This window comes from Lonchura striata, chromosome W (genome assembly GCF_050655825.1).
Source record: "Lonchura striata isolate lonStrDom1 chromosome W, ASM5065582v1, whole genome shotgun sequence".
NCBI lineage: Eukaryota > Metazoa > Chordata > Aves > Passeriformes > Estrildidae > Lonchura > Lonchura striata.
Genome location: NC_140743.1, coordinates 12,901,793 through 12,924,503, shown reverse-complemented (window position 1 = coordinate 12,924,503; position 22,711 = coordinate 12,901,793). Strand labels below are relative to the sequence as shown.

General features: G+C 42.5%; 1 protein-coding gene, 1 long non-coding RNA gene and 1 pseudogene across 5 annotated transcripts; 2 read left to right on the top strand and 1 right to left on the bottom strand.

Moving 5' to 3' along the window:
- The window catches only part of LOC146763068 (uncharacterized), a 286,861-nt pseudogene that overhangs the window by 82,816 nt on the left and 181,334 nt on the right, over positions 1-22,711 (top strand).
- LOC146763071 (uncharacterized) lies at positions 6,014-13,201 on the bottom strand. 4 transcript variants are annotated; one of them, XR_014952649.1, is made up of 3 exons: positions 12,548-12,773; positions 10,156-10,249; positions 6,712-8,629 (listed from the first exon to the last, which is right to left on the bottom strand). XR_014952649.1 is itself a non-coding variant. In XM_085571247.1 (3 exons), exons 1-3 carry the CDS (start codon positions 12,770-12,772, stop codon positions 8,560-8,562), a joined length of 309 nt encoding a protein of 102 aa, XP_085427373.1. In that variant the 5' UTR covers positions 12,773-13,201; the 3' UTR covers positions 6,712-8,559. The 4 variants fall into 4 exon arrangements, 1 of the variants encoding a protein (XP_085427373.1); XM_085571247.1 differs by having other exon boundaries at positions 12,628-13,201; XR_014952647.1 differs by having other exon boundaries at positions 6,014-11,048; positions 12,628-12,733.
- On the top strand, positions 12,986-17,047 carry LOC146763070 (uncharacterized). The gene is made up of 2 exons (XR_014952651.1): positions 12,986-14,057; positions 16,804-17,047. It is a non-coding gene; the product is annotated as an uncharacterized LOC146763070 (long non-coding RNA).

Below are 22,711 nucleotides of genomic sequence, written 5' to 3'. Positions count from 1 at the left end.
TAAACAGGTTCTTTTTCACTTCTCTCAGAGAAAATTCTTCCCGAACCAGGTGGGTGGGGAGGGGACGTGGGGGTTTGTTTTCTGGGGGCTTCTTCCAGAGGGTTTTCTCCCAAATTTGCCCTAAACTTGGACACAGAGTAACAGTAGATTTTCCGTCCCATCTCCTCATGTTTTCTCCACAATCACGCAGGAAGAACCACAGCTCAGCTTGTGAGATGTACTTTCTGTCTCCATCTGGGGAATGTCTGCATTGGATACCAAAACCTCTGATCTGCCCTGCTGAGATTTGGAGAAGGTCCTCTTTAATCTCCTCTCTGAGTCTCTTATGATTGTCCTCTATCTTGTCTTCTAATTTCTGCAGATATGTTTCCACTGCTGTGATTCTGGCATGTGTTGCGTCATGTACATCATCTACATATGCTCAGAACTTCTTCACCATATCGAGCACGGTCGCATCCCTGTCATTTCTCTTCATTATTGCTAAAGCAGAAGCGTATTCATGTGGCCCAAGTCATACAAGTTTTCGCCACATCACAGATGTACATGGTACCAAGTCTGGATTCCTAGTTGTTATGTCATCTGAGAAGATAATCTCTTCCACTGCCATTTCTCTCAGGCATTGGATCCCTTGTTCTACAGTCTTCCACTGGGTTTGCTGCATATAGAGATCATCTGCACACAGGTATCTTTGTGCTACACTTTCCAGAACCCGTGCCCAGAGGCTGTGAGGGTTAGCTGCCCTCATAATTCCTTGGTCAATGAGGGGATCATGTGACAAGCATCCCAAATGTCTCGCTTCGGTGCCATCCAGAATTGTAGCCTCACCTGCAGCATCCCAAAGACAGACTAATCAACTAATTATAGATTCTTCAGGTCATTGAGTGTAATCCTTTCTTAGGTGAATTGTGGTGAAAAATCAAGACCCCACAATTCCAATAAAATTTGTAGGGACAGTATGTTTCATTACAACACTGGACGCATGTGAGGGATCTTTCCCCTTCAAAGGACATGCGTGCCTCTGAGAACTCCTGATCCTTTTTTATTACCCTTAAGTAATTTACATATGCATATAATTTTACAATAGGTTCATGCATATTCATTCTGCTGATTTTGTGTTACACATACAGCTAGTTGCACTTGTACTCAGTTTTTGTCAGAAAGTACAGAAAGAACTCCTGGGTCACTCTGTGCTGTCTGTTTCAAGGTCCGAGGAGTCTTTCTTATATCTTATCTTTTTAGCTTGGAAATTTGCATTCTTTCTCCTCAGCTGGGGTAATTTTGCTAGTGCTGCAGTTACCAGACAAAACAGCATATTTTTTTTATGTTAGCAAGCTCAAAGCGACACATTTCACCTAAATCCAAATGGATTTCTACCCTGTTAAATCTATCTCTGTTCTTTTTCTCTAAGTCCAGGGATTCAGCACAGTCTTGAGTGAGTAATTGTCTGTGTTGTTATAGATGAGTAATGTGATGGTTGACTCTCACAATTAAAGGGAGAATATTATGTATATGTTAAGAGAAGTTTTGTAGATGCATAGTTAAGTTTCCCCTCCCCCTTGCATTGTTATTACAGGATAGCCTTAGTAGTCAGGGCATTTGGGAGGAGCAGCTTGTTACTATGGCAGCACCTGACCTCCAATCAAGATGTAAGAAAGTGACTTCCACCACTGGACAGTGAAGAAGAAGATGATTGACAAGACTTTGGGTGGGGTTAGAGGTATAAAAGGCAGACCATCCATTTCATAGACGAGCATAGTGACAGAATCCTTTGGTCCCAGTGCTGTATTATTTTTTTTATTCAGTCTTCTGTTGTATTTTAATAAGGTTTTAATAAACCTTCTAAATTTTTTGAAAATGAGTATCATTTCTCACAGTGTAAATTAGTGGAATTCCTCTGGAATTTATGGTTCCCCCCATTGCTTCTTTTGCCTCTCAGTATCTGGCTTTATCTACCAGAGGACCCACAGTTTGTTTGTAAAGTACACCTCCTTCTCATCCCTTTTGATCCCTCCGCTTATTTTCTCAATAATTGTCTTTACAAACCTTAGTTACCACTGACTTTTTTTTTTTCCTAGGACTTTTTGGTTTTGCAATTATTTACAGTGACATCTTTTTCTGTTCTTTTGTAGCCATTTTTGGATTAGTAGGCATGACTACTACCTGCATTTCCTTGATCACATGTTGAATGAGCTGCACTCAGCAAGGTGTCGTGCATGGTAAAACAATTTGAGTTGCTATAGTACATAAGAGGAAAAAAAGCATTTGTTTAACCCATAGTCTACCAGGTAACCATGAAAACATGTCTTATTCCCATTCTTTCCACATGTGGACCAGTACCTTAGTTAACTTTATTATTTCCTTTGTTATTTGTTTCACCACTATTCCATTGACATTTATTTGCAGCTTGAGTAATTTAATTTCCCATATACTCCCCCTTCTTCTGCTAATAGATAATCTAATACCATCCAATGTTGAAATATCGCATTCCTCATCTGAGTGGACTAGTCAGCAAGAAGGTCAAGAGCTGTAGCTGTCTGGTTGACTATTATTTCAAAGACAGCTTGTAACCTAATTATACAAATTAAATTATAAATGGGTTCTCTGGCACTTAATATTAATTCAGTAGGATTCCATGTGGCTGGTCCATAGTGTTGTATGATTTGCCCAGGTGGCCATTCATCTTTTCCCCACTTTTGGGTGCTCCCTCCAGCCAGGGATGCATCAATTGACTGCTTTTTTCTAATTAGATTATTACATACCTTCATTCTTAACCGATTTCCCTGAACTTGTGGTAGCAAAAAGAACAACAGTCTAATATACCCTATATAACATATCCCTGGCCATTTTGGAGGTAACCTGCAATAAGCATGTTGACCACAAATCCAGTAATGCCCTTTCAAAGCCCAGGTCCCGTTGGCAAAGGGGCCTTCCCAATTTTCATCATCAATTGGTGGGTCAAAATACAGCTTGCTTCCAGGGCCTAATTGTCCTCTAACAACAGTTGTCCCACCATTAGAATCAGAATATTTGCATTTCTAAGCTCCCACATGAGATTTCCACCTACAGTTGCATCCCATATCTGTTTTGTTGGATCGGGACCAGAACATTAAAAATGGTTTGAGTTACATTCCAGTGTTGCCACTTCCACTGACAGTCATGAACAACATGTGTCCTACATTGGGAAATTATCTCGGTGGCAGCTTAAAAATAAGTGGTCAAAACAATCTGTGTTTCCCTCCTGCTTTACGGCTTTCAAAATTCCTTTAGTAATTATGGTAGGAACACCTTACCCAGCTACCATCAGTGAGCTTAACATGTGTTTGAGTCCATCTGCCTTGATATTTGGAACAATCATAAGGAAGGCAGCTGGGGGTCCAACAATCTAAACCCAAAGATACAGTCCAGTCACAAACACTTCCCACGTATATGCCTCCTGTTTATTTAGACAATAAATGCCTCTTTCAGAAGAATGAAGCTGCCATGGACTTTCTTCTTAATCCCAAAATTACATTCCATTATGGACCTCACTCGGGGTGCTGATCCATCATTTAGGTTTACCTGGGCTGGCCACCTATGGCCAGTCTTCAGATCATCCTGGCCCTCCACAGACCCAACAATTGCTAAGGTTAAAGGGTTTTGCTATTTCCTCTCCTAGGACTAAAAAATTATTCTCCCAACTCTGGCCCAAGCTTAACTGACAATATAAACGTAAGATTATTAAGAAAACATTCTAATGGTTTAATCTAATCTCCTAATCTAATTTTCATGTTGTCTTCCACACCACCTGTGGCAAGTGAAGGCACAGAAACAACATAAAGAAAACAATGACAGCAAGGATTAGCCCTCCAATGACTGGAGATCTGAAAGGAGGGATGCCCATACAGACTATTTCGGCAGACAGTTTGTGGGTCCAGTACTGTTACCAGATATAGTAATGCTAAATTGAACATATATGTGAGACCAAAACAATTAAACTCATTGGACGACGATTTCTCAGAATCAATAATCTGTTATTTCTGTCTTAAACTACTTACTGCTACTGCACAGTATGAATATTATCATAGAATAATAGAATGATTTGGGTTAGAAGGGACCTTAAAGTTCACCTAAATTCACCCTCCATGTCATTGGCAGGGACACCTGCCACTAGACCGTGTTAAGCTCAACGACCCATTCAAGCTTGCCTTGAACACTTCCAGGAATGGGTCACCCACAACGTGTTCCAATGTCTCATAAGCCTAATGGCAAGGAATTTCTTCCCAATATCCAAACCAAACATATATTCTTCAGGTTTTAAAGCCATCAACACTTTTCCTATCACTACATGCGCTTGTGTAGCTCATCTCCCTCCTTCTGCTAGGCTGCCTTCAGTTACTGGAGGGCAGTTATAAAATTTCCCAAAGTCTGCTCTTCTCCAGGCTGAGAAGATGCCTGGAGGACTCTGGCCTAATTACACACCCCCTGTGCTACACTGGGGGCTCAGACCATTATTATTAGAATTGTTGTGTGATGATCAGCCACTGTTTATTGTTCTTCATTGTGGTACAGGTCATAAATAGTTGATTGCTTTAATAAAGACACACTTGAAATTATAAGAGCTAAATTTTAAAGCAAAATTAATTTGAGATTCTTAAACCTGTGGCCAGTTACCCCAGCTGATATATTGATTGTAAATGACATTCCTTGCAGATGTTATGATCCCTGAACCAAAGTCAAGTGATGTATACTACTTAAGACAGATGTTCTACCTGCTTACTAGAAAATGTTATTATGGTTATAAAACAATACCCGGAACATTAAGAACAATGGATTACATCCTGAAATAATGAAGTGCTTTGGTTTAAAGTAAAATGCATTTTAAGGAAATGAGTTTGGGGGCTAGCACAGCAAGATCTCAGAAACTGAGGGCCAGCTTAGTTCTCTGGTTCAGAGACAAGTGAAGCAATTCAGGAGTGTCCTCCTGTGAAAATAGGTTACAGATACTTCTGCACAACAGTTAACAAGCAGCATCAGAAATGTGTGCAAATAAAATACTAGCCACTACAAGTTTGCCATCCATGAGTAGTAGGGCAACTCAGACTCATGGCAGTGGTTTTGCTGTTGTGCCTGTTAGAATAGATAGAAAAGAATGAGGAAAACTATTTTTTCTAACTAGTTTGTTTCAGTGTTGGTCCAAAGACTATTTTCAGGCCCTCGGGAGACAGCAAAAACTGTCAACAGCTGAAATGCTTCAGAATTGTAAATGATCTGAATCACAAATATTTATTTTCAAATAAAATTTAAAATGAAATTCATAACTATAAACCAGATAGCTCTATTTAAAGATGAATGTATTATACATCCTAAAATATTCCCAGAGATAACTATTGTGTCCAAAGTCTGTTTAAAAGTCTAGAGTTCCTGGGAAAAAAACTTGTGCACAACTGAGGTACCTAAATGATAGTCTCTTTTCAGATTAATTATACTCTTCAATCTCATCACTTCTACCGATTTCCATAAGTCCTTAGAAAACAGGAATTAAACTTTTTTTAGTTCTATTTTTAAAAAAATTACAGTGACAAGAGTTATTTGCACTTCCTATTTTCTGAAAAGCCTGAACATCAAGCCTTAAGAACTTCATATTGAATTTTATTTCCTAAAAAATGAAATTTTAAAGGAGTGGCAGAGAGAATGGGAGCCTCAAGCAAAAGAATTTAGGCTTCTAATTCTTAGATTGTCTTCTTACTTACCTATGACAAAAAGTGGAAAGAGAATAGATTTGAGTTAGCAGCTGTTGGACATTTGCACATACTCTTCCACCAAAGAAGAGCTCAAGGATGGCTTTCTGCTCCACAAGCTGCAGCTTCCTTCAAGGCACATCCACCTGCTGTGGCATGGAGCCCTCCACAGGCTGCAGTGTAGGTATGTGTTCCTCCCCAGTTCTCCAGGGACTACTGGGAGACAACCTGCTCCACTATGATGTCCTCCAGGGACTGCGGGGGATTCTCTGCTCTGTCAACTGGAGCACCTCCTCCTCCTTCTTGTCTCACCTTAGTATCACAGAGCTGCTTCTTATACTTTTTTTTCCTCACTTGTCACTGCCTATTCATATGTTTTTCACTTTTTACAATATTTTTTCACAGAAATGGATGGGCTCAGTTGCAAAAATGTATCTTTCTAGAAAATGACATGCTACACAAAACCATGCTTTTATAGAAAAGAATAGTGAAAGTACAAATATACTGCTAAAGAACCGGAAAATTGATAATGCTTCATTGGAATATGTCCCCTCATTTTGCCTTCTTTCTCCTTAAGATCTGGAACGAATACTGGGCATAAGACAGTGTTGTTTCAAGGAAAAGATTTGTTTAGGGTTATAGAGTGCGTGTTCAAATTTCTGTTGAGCAAAAGGCACTTTGTCTTTTGTGATAAATATCATGACCCAGTAGATGCTACAGAATCTCATTAGTGACAAATTCTGAGCAACAAGAGCAGATCAAAATCTGGTGAGAGCAAGCAATAGACCTTGAGTGGCCAGGACAGAACTATGGAGTCATAGAATCAGCTGAATTGTAAGGGGCCCATGAGGATGATCAAGTCCAACTCCCGGCCCTGCATGGGACCATCCTTGAGAATAACACCATAAAGCAAGGAAAAGGAAGCCATGGCTGTCAGAATCTGTGGTATTGATGATTCCGAGGTTGTAGAAAGTCTCTGTCTTTCTGCCACGTTGCCAAAGAAGAAGTCATAATTTGTTTGTGCTGGTTTTCAAGGTTGTTTATTCTTGCTTATCTGTAACATGATCTGCTGCACCGCCACAGGTCTGTCCTGCAGGGCAGCGTATGGGTCTCTGCCCCTCAGTGGGATGTTACAAACATTATATACCAGAAACTACGTGTGCTATATTTGCAATAATGTGCCAATATCTATCATCTATGTGGAACAGTGTGTCCCCAGCCTAAACCAATAGAAAAATGCCAACACTACAATGAAACATGGAGGGCATGAAGAAGGAGAAAAAGGACAACACACTCCCAATTTCCTCCATCTTGTCCCCTTTGAACCCCTAATCTAGTCCTAAAATTTTACTTTTGCACCCGTGCCATACTTAATTATTACTTTATATCAAACATTCAGTGCTGGCAATTCATCCTGTAAGATTGAAAACTCTTCTCCATGGACAGAGATCAGAGACAGTGTCCCTCGGGGCTCTGTACAGGGAGGTTCCTGACCCCCTGCCAGGGTCCCAGGCCTTCCAGGGCAGCCAGAGGGAAGCCCTGGATTCCCACATCTCCCCCTCCTTTTTGAACCAAGAACACTTCTTTGACACCTTTGTCCATGGTCTGCCGCATGCATTGGAGCAAGCACGGCACAAGCATCAGAAGAATTACAATACCCTATAAATATATACAAGTGTTTTCCAAATCTCCTTCTACAACTGTGAGAGGTAAAACAAATTGAACACACCTTCCATCTAAGATTTAATTTTTCTCCACATGTGTTTTATTTTATGATACCTCTTCAAATTTATCACGCTTGTGTCCATGTGTTCGCAATAAATGTTCAATTGATGCTTTGTTCTCATTTCATATTGTTAGCTAACAAATAATTTGATGCAAAAGAAATGGCATGGGCGTCCTTACTCTGCCCACAACCTCTTTTGATCCAACTGTACCAAGGCTCTTTTTGATGCCACCTGCTGTGAAAGCAGAACCATTCCAGTTTTCCAAGCCTTTTTTCTAGGTGTTAATATTATCATTGTCACAATCTGGATCACTTCATTCATTACATTTTTTTTTTCTTGCTTTCTTATCAAAGTCGTGCAGTGTGTTAACAAAAGATCTCCCAATGCTTCATAGACCACCCTTGATTTTTGCAGGGATAGCAAATTCAAAAACATCCCTTTTGGTAGAATGGTTGGGTTTTGGAGGGATGGTTTGCTCATAATTTTGGTGTAATTACACCAGGATGATGCATTTCTGTAAAAGAGCTTGTTTGGAGTGACATCTATCATGTGGTTATCTGTCTCTGTCACTCCCGATGGATTGAATTTGATATAGAATTTCATTCTTGTTGACCCAAAGATGTCCAATTCCGGAGGTTCAAAGTGAGCCACAGGGAGGAACTGTGTCCAAACATGCCATCTATCCACAGGGTCCAAAAAAGACTTCAGAACCTTTGGAGGGATGTTCTTTGGGATTTGCCATTCCTCCACTAGCACACCTACCAAGCATTTTGAGAATGGTTTCCCCGGTTTTGAATGGGTCAGGCAAATGCTGCCCAGACCCGCTGCTTTTGCCAAAGTCTCTCAAACATTTTCCCTTGGTTGTCTCATGGGAAAATCTGTCCTATTGCCCAAGGCAACAGGTGAGAGAATGAAGCACATGAACACTTATCTGTCTGAACCCCATATCCATGTCCCCACCCTCTGTGAGAAACTCCTCAATGCAGCAACATCCAAATAACACTTGATTCCCTAGAAAAAACCCCAAGTCTCTGAGTTGTCAATCATTGTCTGATGAGACATCTGCAGCGATGTTGTCATCCTTCGTCTGCGTGCTTGCCTCTCTGCTTCTAGGGTCAACATTCACTTGCGTCTGCACCCGATAAGGTTTCACGTGCCTTGCTGACACCCACTTCAGTCCTCACCCTATAGAAACACAAGCGAAACCCTTGCCCCAAGTTATTAATGCAAATGGGCCTTTGATTTGTCCTGACTCTGGGTTTCTGACCAAAACTAAAGGATTTTCCCTTAGTTTTGCTTGTGTGCTGTTTGTAAAATGTCTGACAATTGGTGGAATGGGTTCTGAGAAAGAACCATTTAAAAAATTCAACACATACAGAGCTTTGTTCAACCGCATATAAGGTGTTGTGCCTGCCTCCCCCCTTTTCTGTTTATCCAAAAAGGATTTCAGGGTGTGATGTGTTCTTTCAATGATTGCTTGACCTGAGGGAGAATAAGGAATACTGAAAATGTGTTTCACTCCCCATTTTTTCAGAAATTTGTCAAACACCTTGCCTGTGTAAATTGGATCATTATCTGTTTTTATTTCTTGTGGCACCCCTAATGATGCAAATGTTTGTAAAAAATGTCTGCAGGCATGTTCTGCAGTTTCCCCTGTATGCAATGATGCAAAAATTGCCCCTGAGAATGTGTCAACTGAAACATGAATGTTCTCGAGCCTCCCAAAGGATGGGTATTTTGTGACATCAGTTTGCCACAGCTGAAGACTGCAAACCTCTCGAATTGACCACTCCTGTAGATACAGGAGGCTGCACAAGCTGGCAATCTGGGCAAGCACTGATTATTTCCTTTGCCTGGCTTTTAGAAAGGTGAAAGGATTCCATCAATGCTTGTGCATTTTTGTGAAAAAATGCATGGCTCAATTTTGTTTGCTTGAAAATGTCTGGCAGTGTCTGTGATTTTGTCTGCATGATCATTCCCCTCTACTAAAAACCCTGGAAGTGAAGAATGTGTTCTGATGTGTGTAACAAAATATTTGTGTTCTCTGTTTTCTAGGATTGTTCTCATGCATAATAGATATGAATATAAAATTTCATTGTCCGTATGTTTTAAAAGTGATCCCTGCTGCGTCTCTCCAAACACAACTCAACAGATCCCACTAATCGTTTGACCACATTTGCAACATACGCTGAATCTGTGATCAGATAGATGGTTCTTGAAATAACTGAAAAATCCTGACTACTGCTGCCAATTTTACAATTTGTGGTGAACCCTGTACCATTTTGATATCTGATTCCCATATCCCCGTTTTTGGATTTTGCCATGTGGTTACTGATTTGTGAGTTTTTCCTGAACCATCAGTGAACACTCACCCCTTTCACTGGCTCCTGACTTATTTTTGCTTTTTCTCTAAAACTTACTTTTGCATTTAACATTCTGTGAGCTGGAAAATGAACTGTGCAAACTCCTGGATCCCCTAACAATGTGATTGAAAAATCTTGTGATTTTGCATTGTCCACTCAAAATATTTTTTCTTTAAAGGTAAATGAATGATTGAGAAATCTTTGCCTGACATTGTCAGCAACCTGGTCCTTGCCTTAATAATGATCTGAACTATCATCTCTAAATCTGTAAGAATTGTTTTTGAAAGCCTGTAAGCTAAAAAAAAAAAACACTTTCAACTCCTGTGAAAACACTAACACAATACTTGCCCAAAGTTATTAACTGGAATGATTTTTATCAATTTGATCTGTCCAGTGTCTGGGACTCTTCTCACGTTTCTCTCGATGATCAGCGAAATGAGGTCTGCAAAATAATTATTTCAAAAGATTAAAATATACAAAATCCTCAACCTCATTCCAGCCTTATTTTAGGCACTTCTTCACCTTTTTTTCTTTTTTCTTTCTTTCTCTTCTTCCCTTTTGAATCAGGAAGGTTGAAATATAAAACATAATATAGAATAAGACAAAATATTTCAATGAAAAAATGCATAAAACCTATCCAAATTGATAACAATCCAAGAAAGTTCAAACAAAAGAGATTCTAAATAACATATATAAAATTGAACAAAGCATAATCATTAGAAACATTGTGCCAGCATTTCAGAGTTTGCAAACAGCTGAAACATTTGTTTCCAGTGAAAACCCTTGGCATTCCTTTTCCGGGCAGGGCTTGACAAGTTTCATCTCAAAGCTGTGTCAGCTGTCACATTTGTAGGATCGAATTGGTGGATCAAAGTGATCTATATAACATTCGTTTTTGGGCAAAAACCTCTGGATTTTGCTGGCAAAACTCATCTATCCAAGTTAAAATCAGGGCCTGGCCAGGACCCAAACTTTAAACTGGAGTGATGTCCTTTAACATATTATCTAAAACCAAGCTTATACTAACAATACGTATATGATGCTTAAAACATAACAACCTATTATAACATTTACACATAAAATAAACACTTGAAGTTTAAGATGATAAATTGATCAAATGACACAAGGATTCATTTTTCTTGAAACTTCTTTGAGGGAAAAGGATGTCTATTAGAAGAAATCATAATATACTGTTGACAAGAGGCTGTCAGAGTGCTTCAGGCATCTCCCTCTGAGATCTTCTGAAAAACATTTGAGAATGATGGAAAATATAAATGCAATGATTCCACTCACAAGAGATATAAAAACAAACCAGAAGGTCCACCTAGGAAAATACACAATACAGTAAAAATCCAAAATGAGACATCGGAATGGCATGCAACCTGGATAAGATTGCATATAGGACAATAAAACATACTAAAATTTGCTATGAAAAAAAAATGCACAAAGCTTCACCTGATAACATGATAAAATTTCTTAACAATAACACTTATAAAACACTTAAATAGTTAAAAATAAAAAAATTTAAAACAAACACCCTTTGTATCATTATACAAAGAAATAACAGACTATAAAATTGACTATTAAACAATGAAATCAATCTCAGAAGACTGAAAATAAATTCCTTTAAAACTCTTATATACTGATAAACTTAAAAGAGAAAATACTAAAACAAAACCATGGATCCAACAAATTGTGTCTTCTCCTTAAATTAATGTTCATTATTATTTCGTGAGCTCTTTCAGTCGAAATCTTTCCATCCTTAAAGAAAAACAACTGAACTTTGTTAGCTAAATAAACTTGACCTTTGAAAAACTTAAAATAATTTTTGAATCAAACAGTACTTAAACTCAATATATAAAAAATCTTGGTAAAGAATCCCTAAATTATATTAACTTTATGAAATCCATATGTATCAAATTAATAATATATAAATTCATTATCAATTAAACTTTTATAAAACTTAACTTCTTCAGGCCCCAAACCTAAAATAAACTTAAAGTGACATACTCTAATTAAACAAAACTTAAACTCAAACCAAACTATAAGAAACAATCCCATAATTAATATTTAAATGCAACCTAGCTTGAACCTTAATATAATAAATTACTAAAAAATCATACTGTTTCATTTTCTATTTCAATTTTCATTATGATAAGATGTCTCTTTTTCACATTGTGTCCCACACAATCATGACCTGTCACCACACGGGTTGGGTGCAGCTGCTGACCAAATTCTGTCGACCTAACTGAAGAGTCTGGGGTTGGTGCTTAGAAACATTGGAAAAGTTTGGAGAAACCCTTATGTTGCAATGATTTCAAAAAACAACTTGACTGAGTCTCATTTTGTGGTAAATGTTGGAATCTAATCCCTCAGCATTGCTGCAGGATATTTGGTGCAATGGATGTGCTTGTAAAAAGTTGTTTGCTTTGGCTGCTGTGGTTTCTGGGCACTGCTGTGTATTTGTTGTTAACGTTTGGATGTGCACTGCAGTTGAACCATGCAGCTACAGGCTCACTGATGCCGTGGAAAAAATCCTGACATCAGTGCTCTGCCGCTTCCACAATGCAGCCCTGTTTCTGCCTGTCTCGGCGTGGCTGCGCCGCTTTTTTGCTCCCCCTCCCCGCTCACGCCCGGCGTCGGCTGTGCCGAACTCGCGCCTGGAATTTGCCTCTCCAAACCCAGTGCCCACATTCTCAGCCACCTCCGCGCCCGCTTTGAGTACCACAAACGCACGCACAGCCTGTATTCACTCCCTCTCTCTCTGCGCCGCCATGAGAACGAAGGGGGAAATCCCCGCCCTGACGGCGCCCCACCTACACTGGCTCTGGTGAGGCCGCGGGCTCCGGAACGCCTCCTCCCTTCTCCCAGCTGGACCCAGCGCTGCCCCGGGCCCGTTCTGGGTCCCTTCGGGCTCCGCGGCAACGGCAGCACCCAGCGTGGGTCCGGGATCCGCTGACGTCATCAGCGCGTGCTCGCCACGTCCCGCCGCTGCCGCGGCCCCACGCCACGCCCTGCCTGGCCTTGCTCCATTCCCCCGCGGCTGCCGCGCAGTCTCCGGACGGCTGGCTGGTGGCCGCAGCCGCCTCCAACGACGTCTGTGCCCGTGCCGCTCTTTCGAAATGCAAGAAATCCCGCGCCCCGACTTCCGGGTTTCGCTCTACCATGATGCACATGCGCGCGGCCAGAGCCGCGGCGAAAGAGGCGTCTTGCTCCTTCTCAGCCGCTCTCTGCAGCCGCGGCCGCCGCGGTCAGGGAGCTGTCCTCCCGCGCTTTTCGGGCGGCCTCCTCTGCGGCTTCACGGACTCTCGCCACCGAATGCGTCACCGGGCGCTCCGGACGTACAATCGCCGTGCCCGCGGTCACCGCCGCCCCCTTTACCCGCCTCGTTCCCGCTGCACCCCCCCCCCCCCCCGCTCTCGTCCGCACCGCGGGCTGTTTTGAACTCCCCGTCTGCGCAGCTGCGAGAGTGCTCTCCTCTCCCTCTTCCCTCTGCTCTGCACTCACGTCTGCACCCTCCCCTGCCGGAGCCGCTGCTGCTGCAGCCCCCCCTGCCGCAGGTTCGGACTCGGGCAATGTCCGGTCCCTTCCCCCACCGAGGGCTGTGACTGCCTGACTTATCTATCACCGTCTGGGGAGTTTCTGCATCAGAGGAGCTTAGAGACTGAGGTTCAAGGGAGTCTGAGGAACAGTGGTGTGAAAAACTGCATTGACTTGTTTGTTAATGAAAAGTATGAAATTAGGATAAAAGGGGTCGGGGCATGGAATTTGCAGGCTTGGGCAAGGCTGGTAACCGCAAACAAAGATTGTGAAAGATCTTGCAGGACTGGCTGGAACTGATAACCGCAGCAGAAGAAGATCCATCACCCCCACTTGTGCTGGATAAAAAGGGACTGAAGATAAGGAAAGGTTGTCAGCTTTTGGCGGAACACAGATTCCCCAGCTGCACCCAGCGCTGATTTCTTGCTATCGCTTGCTGTAATTAATAAAATTATTAATTGATCTTAAAAGGCTGAATCAAATTATTCGCCTCAATTGATAACAAATTTGGTGCCACGACTGGGATAGGAACACCCGGAGAGGAGGTCTCCTGAGGAGGCGCCCCACTGCCTTTGCTTTAACAGTGGCCTTACGGGGACACTCCTCCCCGGACTCCGACCGATGAACCTAAAATCCGATAGCAAGCAAAGAACTGCCGGCGACCCCCTTAATCTTTGTGAACGAAGCCCCAGGCGAAGACACCAGATGGTGTAAGTATTTTCCGAAGGACCTGGTGTCCGGAGGAGGCCTGTTCTGGGAGAACGGGACCGCCTGGTCGGGGATCGGGGATCCTGGAGTGTGACGAGTGTGGTGTATGAGAGGGGAGCCAGCAGCTCGGACTCCCCAAGCAAGTGCGGATCTCATAGTAGTGCGGTTCCCATATCCGGCGATGGACTGGGCCACGAATCGAGGGAAGCAAGTGTGTGTGTGTTAGAAGGCACTCCAGAAGATGGGTCAGAGGAAAAGCAAGCCTGCTGAACCCATGGGTGGGGGAATCCCTGTAAAACTTCCCCATATTTCAGAGGATAGTCCATTAGGCTTAATGATTAAATATTGGAATGCCTTTCCTTCTAAGAAGGGAAAAGATAAAGTAAAAATGGCTCATTACTGCATGGAAGTTTGAGGGGGGGGGGGAAACAAATAAGAGGAGAATAATACAGGGAATAAGGAAGGCTGTCCCTCGTGGACAGAATGTACAAAAGGCATTCAAGGAACAACAAAAGAAGGATGAAGATCCAACTGAGTGGTTGGAGAGGCTGAGAAAAGCCTTTCAGTTATATTCAGGAGTAGACCCTAACACTCCTAAAGGAGAGACACTGTTGAAAGTTCATTTTGTGGTAAACTCGTGCATGGATATTCAAAAGAAGTTGGAAAAATTAGAAGGGTGGCAAGCAAGGGGGCTGGATGAGTTACTGCGGGAGGCTCAGAAAGTTTATGTTAGGAGAGAGGATGAGAACTACAAGAAGCAGTCTAAGATTATGTTAACGGCTGTAAGGGAAGGACAGAGGCAATCTCCCCAAAGAAGGGGTGGTGGTCACCCAGGAGGTTTGAGGGGAGTTGGTCGACAGGTGCATGAAGGAAGACAAGGTGGAGGAGATAGGATTGTTTGCTTTTACTGTAGGAAAAAGGGACATACGAAGTGGGAATGCCGACAAAGGATGGCTGATGAAGAACAGTTTAAGGAAGATTATGTGTGTCAGGGGCTCTATCTGCTGGTGACAAGAGAAAAAACAGAGCCCCTGGTAGAATTAAAAATAAGTCCCCAGCAGCAAGAATATGAGTTCCTTGTGGACTCAGGGGCAGAAAGATTGACTGTCCAGACCCTTCCCCAAGGGTGCAAGATTTCATCTGAAATAATACAGGTAATCAGGGCCAAAGGGAAACCCTTTGGAGTACCTGTAATCAAGGATGTACTCTTAGAAAGTAACACCAAATTAGGAATTGGGTCATTTTTATTAGTACCAGAAGCAGATTATAATTTACTGGGAAAGGATTTAATAATTGAATTAGAAATAGAGTTAGAGATTAATAAGGGAGAACTGACAGTAAAATTGTGTCCTCTCCAGGCTGAGGATGAGAAAAAGATTAATCCAAAGGTTTGGTACATCCCTGATAGTGTAGGAAAATTAAGTATTGAACCCTTTGAAGTAACTATTAAGAACCCGGAGATACCTGTCAGAATTAGGCAATATCCTATATCTAAGGAGGGGAGGCAAGGACTGAAACCAGAAATAGAAAGGCTTTAAAAAAAAAAAAAAAAAGACTTTTAGAACCATGTATGTCCCCTTTTAATACCCCCATTTTACAATGGATCGAAAATTTTAGTAGAAAAGTTAATTTTTTATATGAAAAATTAACTAATGATGGGTTATTGAAATGGAGCACCAATGATGAAGATCAATTAGAGGCATTAAGAACTGAACTAGTCAATGCTCCAGTCCTTAGCATTCCAGATTTGAAGAGATCAGTTTACTTATTTATTAATGTAAATGAGGGAGTAGCATATAGCATATAGTGTATTAGCTCAGGATTGGGCTGGAAAAAACAAACAAACAAACAAAAAAAAACCAAAAAAACCCAAAAAAACCCCAAGCTTACAGGCAATAGTGGCCGCTGCTCTCCTGGTAGAGGAAGCTGGGAAGATAACCTTTGGAAGTGAGCTAAAAATCTTATCTCCCTATAACATTCACGGAATTTTGCAACAAAAGGCCGACAAATAGATAACGGATGCCAGATTCCTAAAGTATGAAGGCATCCTAGTCTCCTCTCCTAAGTTAAGAAACAATGGGCCTGAAAAACCCAGCCCAGTTTGGTTTTTTTTTATATAAAGAACCAATTACAGAACTAACACATGATTACCTCCAACAGATAGGGGAACAAACAAAAATAAGGCCAGATCTTGAGGAAGAAAAACTAAAAGAAGGGGCTCAATTATATGTAGATAAGTTCTCTCAAGTTCTGAAAAAAAAAAAAAAAAAAAAAGAGAAAAAAAATCCGGGTATGCTATAATAGATGAGAAAACATTTAAGACAGTAGAATCTAGTCCCCTTAGCCCCAGCTGGTCAGCCCAGGCATGCAAATTATATGCTGTGCTTAAAGCTCTAAATTTATTGAAAGGAAAAAGTGGAATTATTTTCACTGATTCTAAATATGCCTATGAAGTATGTTAGGAAAATAAGGCCTTTTTGTTCATAATATAGAATCTCTCACATTCACAGAATAGAGTTTTCACTTGTCTGAACATGTTCTCATTTTGCCAGGCATTCCAGTAACTATCTCTCAAGGACAAATCCGTTACAAACTTTTTAGGGAGTTGAAACTGTTTTGAGAAAGTTGCTGCTAGGCACCCAAACACCTAAGCGAATAGATATCTTTCAAGGACAGTTCCGTTACAGACTTAGCAAAACATGTAAACGTGCCTAGAAATAACATTTCTTGTTTTGAGAAAATTTCCAGGTCGCAGAGACAACCTTAAAGAAGACCACTGGCGACACCAAGAGGCAGAAAACGACCACCTAACAACAGGGTGCACCTGCGCAGAAAAGACACCAGAACGTCACCAGAACGTCACACATCCGGAAGAGACGACCCAATAAGTGGGGGGGAAACGGGGAACTAGGCGCGGTAGTTGAAACGACTGCCGCCCAGCGCGCGCTGGTTTGCTTTCGCTTTCTGCTATTAATAAATCCTTTTAATTGGATTTGACAGCCTATTGTGCTCGTTTATAACAATTTGGTGCCGTGACTCGGATCGGGATCTGGGGAACCTCTCTCTGAGAGGGGCGCCACGATTCCGCTCCTTTGAGCGGACTCAGACCGGGGTTTTTACCCTCATCCCGACCGACGAACCTAAAAGCCTAGAGAGCGAGAGCAAAGAAAGGGAAGCGGGCCCAGGGTACCCCGTAATTTTTGTGCACAAAAGTCCGGACGAAGACGCAGGACGCGTAAGTATAAAGGGGATCCGTCTGGGCGGGGTTCGGGATCCCGGAGTACGGCGAGTGTGTGTGTGTATGAGAGGAGGACCGGCAGCCGGATTCTCCAAGCGAGTGTGGACCCTTAGTAGTGCGTTTTCCAGAGCCCGCGAGGGCCTGGACCACAAACCAGGGGAAGCGATTGTGCTGTCGTGAGTGATTGAAGGTACTCCGGAGGACATGGGGCAGGGGAAGAGCAAGGGTAAATCCCCCTCCCCGGTGGGGGTAAAACTTCCCCCAATTCCTAAGGATAGTCCCTTAGGGTTTATGCTGACAAATTGGGAGCACTTTCCAGGGGCACCTGGGAAGGATAAGGCAAAGATGATACACTATTGCATAGAAGTATGGGGAGGACAAGAGATTTCTAAAGGTGTGTTTTGGCCCATCTTTGGGTCCTCAGAGGACTGGGTAAAGCAACTGTTGAATGGTTGGATACACGCTAAACAACCTTCTAACCCTGAGGAGAGTGCCTATGCCCGAGTCTGGACAGAAAAGCCGGAGGTGCTCGTGTTTAAACTCTCGGAGGTTTCAGGAGGAAAGAAAAAGAAGGGGCGAGCGGAAGAAGTAATTATTGCACCCCCGCCCTACATTCCCCCTGCGCCAAATGCACCCCCTCCTCCTCCACAATCGGATGAGGAAGAATCAGACTCAGACTCTGATCAACCCTCAGGCTCGCGTGGTCCTCTTACCCGAAGTAAGACGCAAGGTAAACTATTTCCTTTAAGGGAAATGCCGATGGGGGGACCACAGCCGGGGATTGGATTTATTTCGGTGCCCTTGAGTTCGGGGGATGTTAGAGACTTTAAGAAGGAGATGGGAAATTTGCTAGAAGACCCCCTGGGCGTGGCAGAGTGGGTGGATCAATTTTTAGGTCCTAATATATACACTTGGGAGGAATTACAATCTATACTTAACATTTTATTCACGGCCGAGGAAAAGAACATGATAAGAACTGCTGGAATGCGGGCCTGGGATGCCCAACCCGCACATGCCCAGCAACCGGCCGATACTAAATGGCCTCTCCAGAATCCTAATTGGAATAACCAGGATGCGGCCCATAGAGCTAACATGTGGGACTTTCGGACCATATTAATTGATGGCATAAAAGAGTCCGTTCCTAGGGGCCAGAATATAAATAAAGCATTTAATGACAGACAAAAGAAGGATGAAACCCCCACTGAATGGTTAGAGAGGTTAAGGAAAAGTTTTCAGCTGTACTCGGGGTTAGACCCGAATAACCCAATGGGACAGGCAATTCTTAAAGTCCAGTTTGTCTCTAAATCCTGGGATGATATTAGGAGGAAGATACAGAAAATGGATGATTGGCAGGACAGGGATATAGCAGAATTATTGCGAGAGGCGCAGAAGTTTTATGTCTGAAGAGAGGATGAAAGTCAGAAGAGACAGGTGAAAATGATGGTTGCTGCAGTGAGGGAAAGCAGGCGGGTGGAGGAAGGACAGAAGAGAGTCACTCGGAATAGGGAGGGTGACAAGGGAAAGGTAGGAGAAAGGGTGTGTTATTATTGTGGTAAGAAGGGACATTTCAAGAGGGAGTGCAGAAGGAGGCTAAGGGACGAGGAGGAGTTCAAAATCGAATAGGGGAGTCAGGGGCTCTATTTTATGGGGACCAGGAAACATCAAAAAGAGCCCTTGATAAAATTGAAGGTGGGTCCCCAGGGCCAGGAAATAGATTTCTTGGTCGATACGGGGGCAGAAAGATCTACTATTCAATTTCTGCCTCAGGGCTGTAATTTATCAAAACAGACAGCCACGGTAATAGGGGCTAAGGGGGAACCTTTTGAAGTACAAATTATTAAAGGGGTGGTGGTAGAATCGGGAACTAAAGTGGGGATGGGTGACTTCCTATTAGTTCCTGAAGCAGACTACAATTTGTTAGGGAGAGACTTGATTGTTGAATTGGGAGTTCAAATTGAGGTGGTAGAGAAGGAGTTAAAGATCAGACTCTGTTCCGTCCGTTTAGAAGATGAAGAGAAAATAAACCCCGAAGTGTGGTATAATCCAGGGACCGTGGGCAAATTAAATATAACCCCATTCACAGTAAAAATCAGAAATCCCGAGATCCCGGTAAGAATAAAACAGTATCCAATTTCACTAGAAGGGAGGAGAGGGTTAAAACCTGAGGTTGAAAGGCTGTTAAACCAAGGACTGCTAGAACCATGTATGTCGCCTTTTAACACCCCTATACTCCCGGTAAAAAAGGCAGACGGATCCTATCGGCTGGTGCACGACCTTAGGGAAATTAATAAGCGAACCGTGGCCCGGTTCCCAGTAGTGGCAAATCCCTATACTCTTTTAAGCAAACTGGGACCTGAGAACGAGTGGTATAGTGTCATCGACCTGAAAGATGCCTTTTGGGCCTGCCCTCTGGACGAATCCAGTCGAGATTATTTTGCCTTTGAATGGGAGGACCCTGACACGGGGAGGCGACAGCAACTCAGGTGGGCGGTACTTCCTCAAGGCTTTATGGAATCGCCCAATTTATTTGGGCAAGCCCTGGAACAAATTTTGCAAGATTATAAAACAGACCCAGAGGTAAAGCTAGTTCAGTATGTGGATGATTTGTTAATAGCAGGTAAAGAAGAAGACAAAGTCCGGAAAGAAAGTATCAAACTATTGAATTTCCTGGGACTGAAAGGATTAAAAGTCTCTAAAGCAAAACTACAATTTGTAGAAGAGGAAGTTAGGTACCTGGGACATTATTTGAAAAAGGGAAAAAAGAGAATTGATCCAGATAGAGTACAAGCAATCCTATCCCTGCCTCTACCGCAAAATAAACGACAAATTCGTCAGGTATTAGGACTTACAGGGTATTGTAGGCAGTGGATTGAGAACTATAGTGGGAAGGCAAGATTTCTGTATCAAAAACTTACCCAAGATGGGCACCTTAAGTGGACAGAAGAGGAAGAATCTAAATTCCAAGAATTAAAAGAAACTCTGGTCCATGCTCCAGTCCTAAGCCTCCCAGATTTAAAGAGGCCCTTCTTTTTATTTGTTAATATCACAGATGGGGTAACTTATGGAGTACTTACCCAGGACTGGGCGGGGAAAAAGAAACCTATTGCATATCTGTCTAAAATTTTAGACCCTGTAAGCAGGGGATGGCCGGGCTGTTTACAAATAATTGCAGGCTGTGCGGAGTTAGTAGAAGAAGCAAGGAAGATCACCTTTAATGCCACTCTGAAGGTGTTAACTCCACATAACATACGGAGTGTGATGCAGCAAAAAGCAGACAAATGGATCTCTGATGCCAGGCTCCTAAAATATGAGGGGATTCTATTAGAAACCCCTAATTTCACTTTAGAAGCCACCTCATTGCAAAATCCAGCCTCCTTCCTCTTCGGAGAGCCCGAAACTGAATCACTGATACATGACTGTGTAACCACTATAGAAGAACAAACCAAAATTAGACCTGACCTAGAGGAAGAGGAATTAGAGACTGGGGAAAAATTGTTTGTTGATGGATCATCCAGAGTAGTTGAGGGTCAAAGAAGATCAGGATATGCCATAGTGGGGGGGCCTGACTTAAAAGTAATCGAATCTGGACCCCTAGACAAAACATGGTCAGCCCAAGCCTGCGAGATATACGCTATCTTAAGAGCCTTGGAACTATTAGAAGGAAAAGAGGGGACCATCTATACAGATTCTAAATATGGATACGGGGTGGTGCACACTTTTGGGAAGTTATGGGAAGAGAGAGGCCTCGTGAATTCACAGGGAAGGGACTTAATCCATCAGAAACTAATAATAGCCCTCCTGAGGGCTTTGAGAGGCCCTACCAGGATAGCAGTGGTCCATTTAAAAGGGCATCAACGGGGAATGGATTACCGGAGTAGGGGTAACAATGCGGCAGATTATGAGGCAAAGAAAGCTGCAATTATTAAAACACTAACTTTAAGTGAGGGAATTAGGAAGGATCTTGTGGATACCCCAAAGGACCCTGAGTCGACTACCCAGGATAAGCTTATATTTACAATAGAAGAACAGGAGAAGCTTACAAAATTAGGAATAAAAGAGGAATCAGGGAAATGGCTGTTAAAGGATGGGAGGGAGGTTTTACCTAGAGCCATAGCCCAGCGGATGCTCAGTAAATTACACCAGAGAACACACTGGGGCGCTCAAGGACTGGTGGATCACTTTGCCACCCATTATATGACGGTGGGCCTACATGACTTAGCGAAAGGGATTACTAGAAGTTGTCCAACCTGTCTACGGGTAAACAGGAAAAACCTAAGAAAACTACCCCTGGGTGGGAGGCCGGTGGCAAAGAGGCCCTTTTCAAATCTGCAAGTAGACTTTACTGAGCTCCCCAAGATAGGGAGACTAAAATATCTTTTGGTTATAGTGGATCATTTAACACATTATGTGGAAGTAATCCCCACTGCCAGAGAGACAGCTTGGACAGTAACAAAAGCCTTGCTGGAAGAAATAATACCTAGATATGGGGTCCCAGAGACGATAGACTCTGATAAAGGCCCCCATTTCACTTCAAAAATAACACAGATGCTAGCAGAAGCTCTGGGCATAAAATGGGAACAACATACTCCCTGGCATCCACAGAGTTCGGGGAGGGTAGAAAGAATGAATGGGGAAATTAAGAAACAACTCACCAAATTAGTACTAGAAACTAAATTATCCTGGATAAAATGTTTGCCGTTGGCATTATTAAATGTTCGAACTCAGCCACGAGCTGATATAGGACTGTCCCCATTTGAAATGCTGTATGGGATGCCCTATTCCCTAGAAAAAGTTCAAACCAATCCTAACATTACTGATCAAAGTATTAATAAATACTTAACCATTTTAATGAAATATAAAAAACAGTTATGGGAAAAAGGGATGTGGGCCCAAAGACCACCCCTAGATCTTGTGTTACACCAGGTACAACCCGGCGACTGGGTCCTCATCCGGAGCTGGAAAGAAGATTCAATCACCCCAAAGTGGGACGGACCATACCTGGTTTTAATCACCACTGACTCCGCAGTCCGCACAGCAGAGAAGGGATGGACTCATGCTAGCAGAATAAAGGGGCCGGTGGATCCAACTCGATTTCATACAGCTTCCAGAGAAACGAGCTGGAAAATTGACGGGAAGCCGGGGGATTTAAAGCTAACAGTAAAAAGGACTTACAAATAATTTTCATGAACTCTATCAGCTCTAGGGACATTTGGGTTGGAGATAACTGGGGACTGCAAGTACAACTAGTTGGAGAAACAAAGCCTCCAGGATACTGTAAACGTCTAGAGGATTCAGCCCAACAGCCCTTTTATCGGTTCATCCGACTTGAAAAAGAACAGAGACCTTGGGAAGGGGAGGGCCATGCTGAACATCAAAGTATTAGAGTAAGGTGTAGCTGGTTAGATTGTCATTGTTACC

Excerpts from the sequence above, each read along its gene's own strand:
- LOC146763071 (XM_085571247.1), bottom strand. The coding sequence starts at position 12,772 with ATGACGTCAGCGGATCCCGGACCCACGCTGGGTGCTGCCGTTGCCGCG. Across the intron at positions 10,250-12,627 it reads GCGGCCTCACCAGAGCCAGT|ACCTCATTTCGCTGATCATC; the intron begins GTAGGTGGGGCG and ends ATTATTTTGCAG. Across the intron at positions 8,630-10,155 it reads ATTCCAGTTAATAACTTTGG|GGTGAGGACTGAAGTGGGTG; the intron begins GCAAGTATTGTG and ends GTGTTTCTATAG.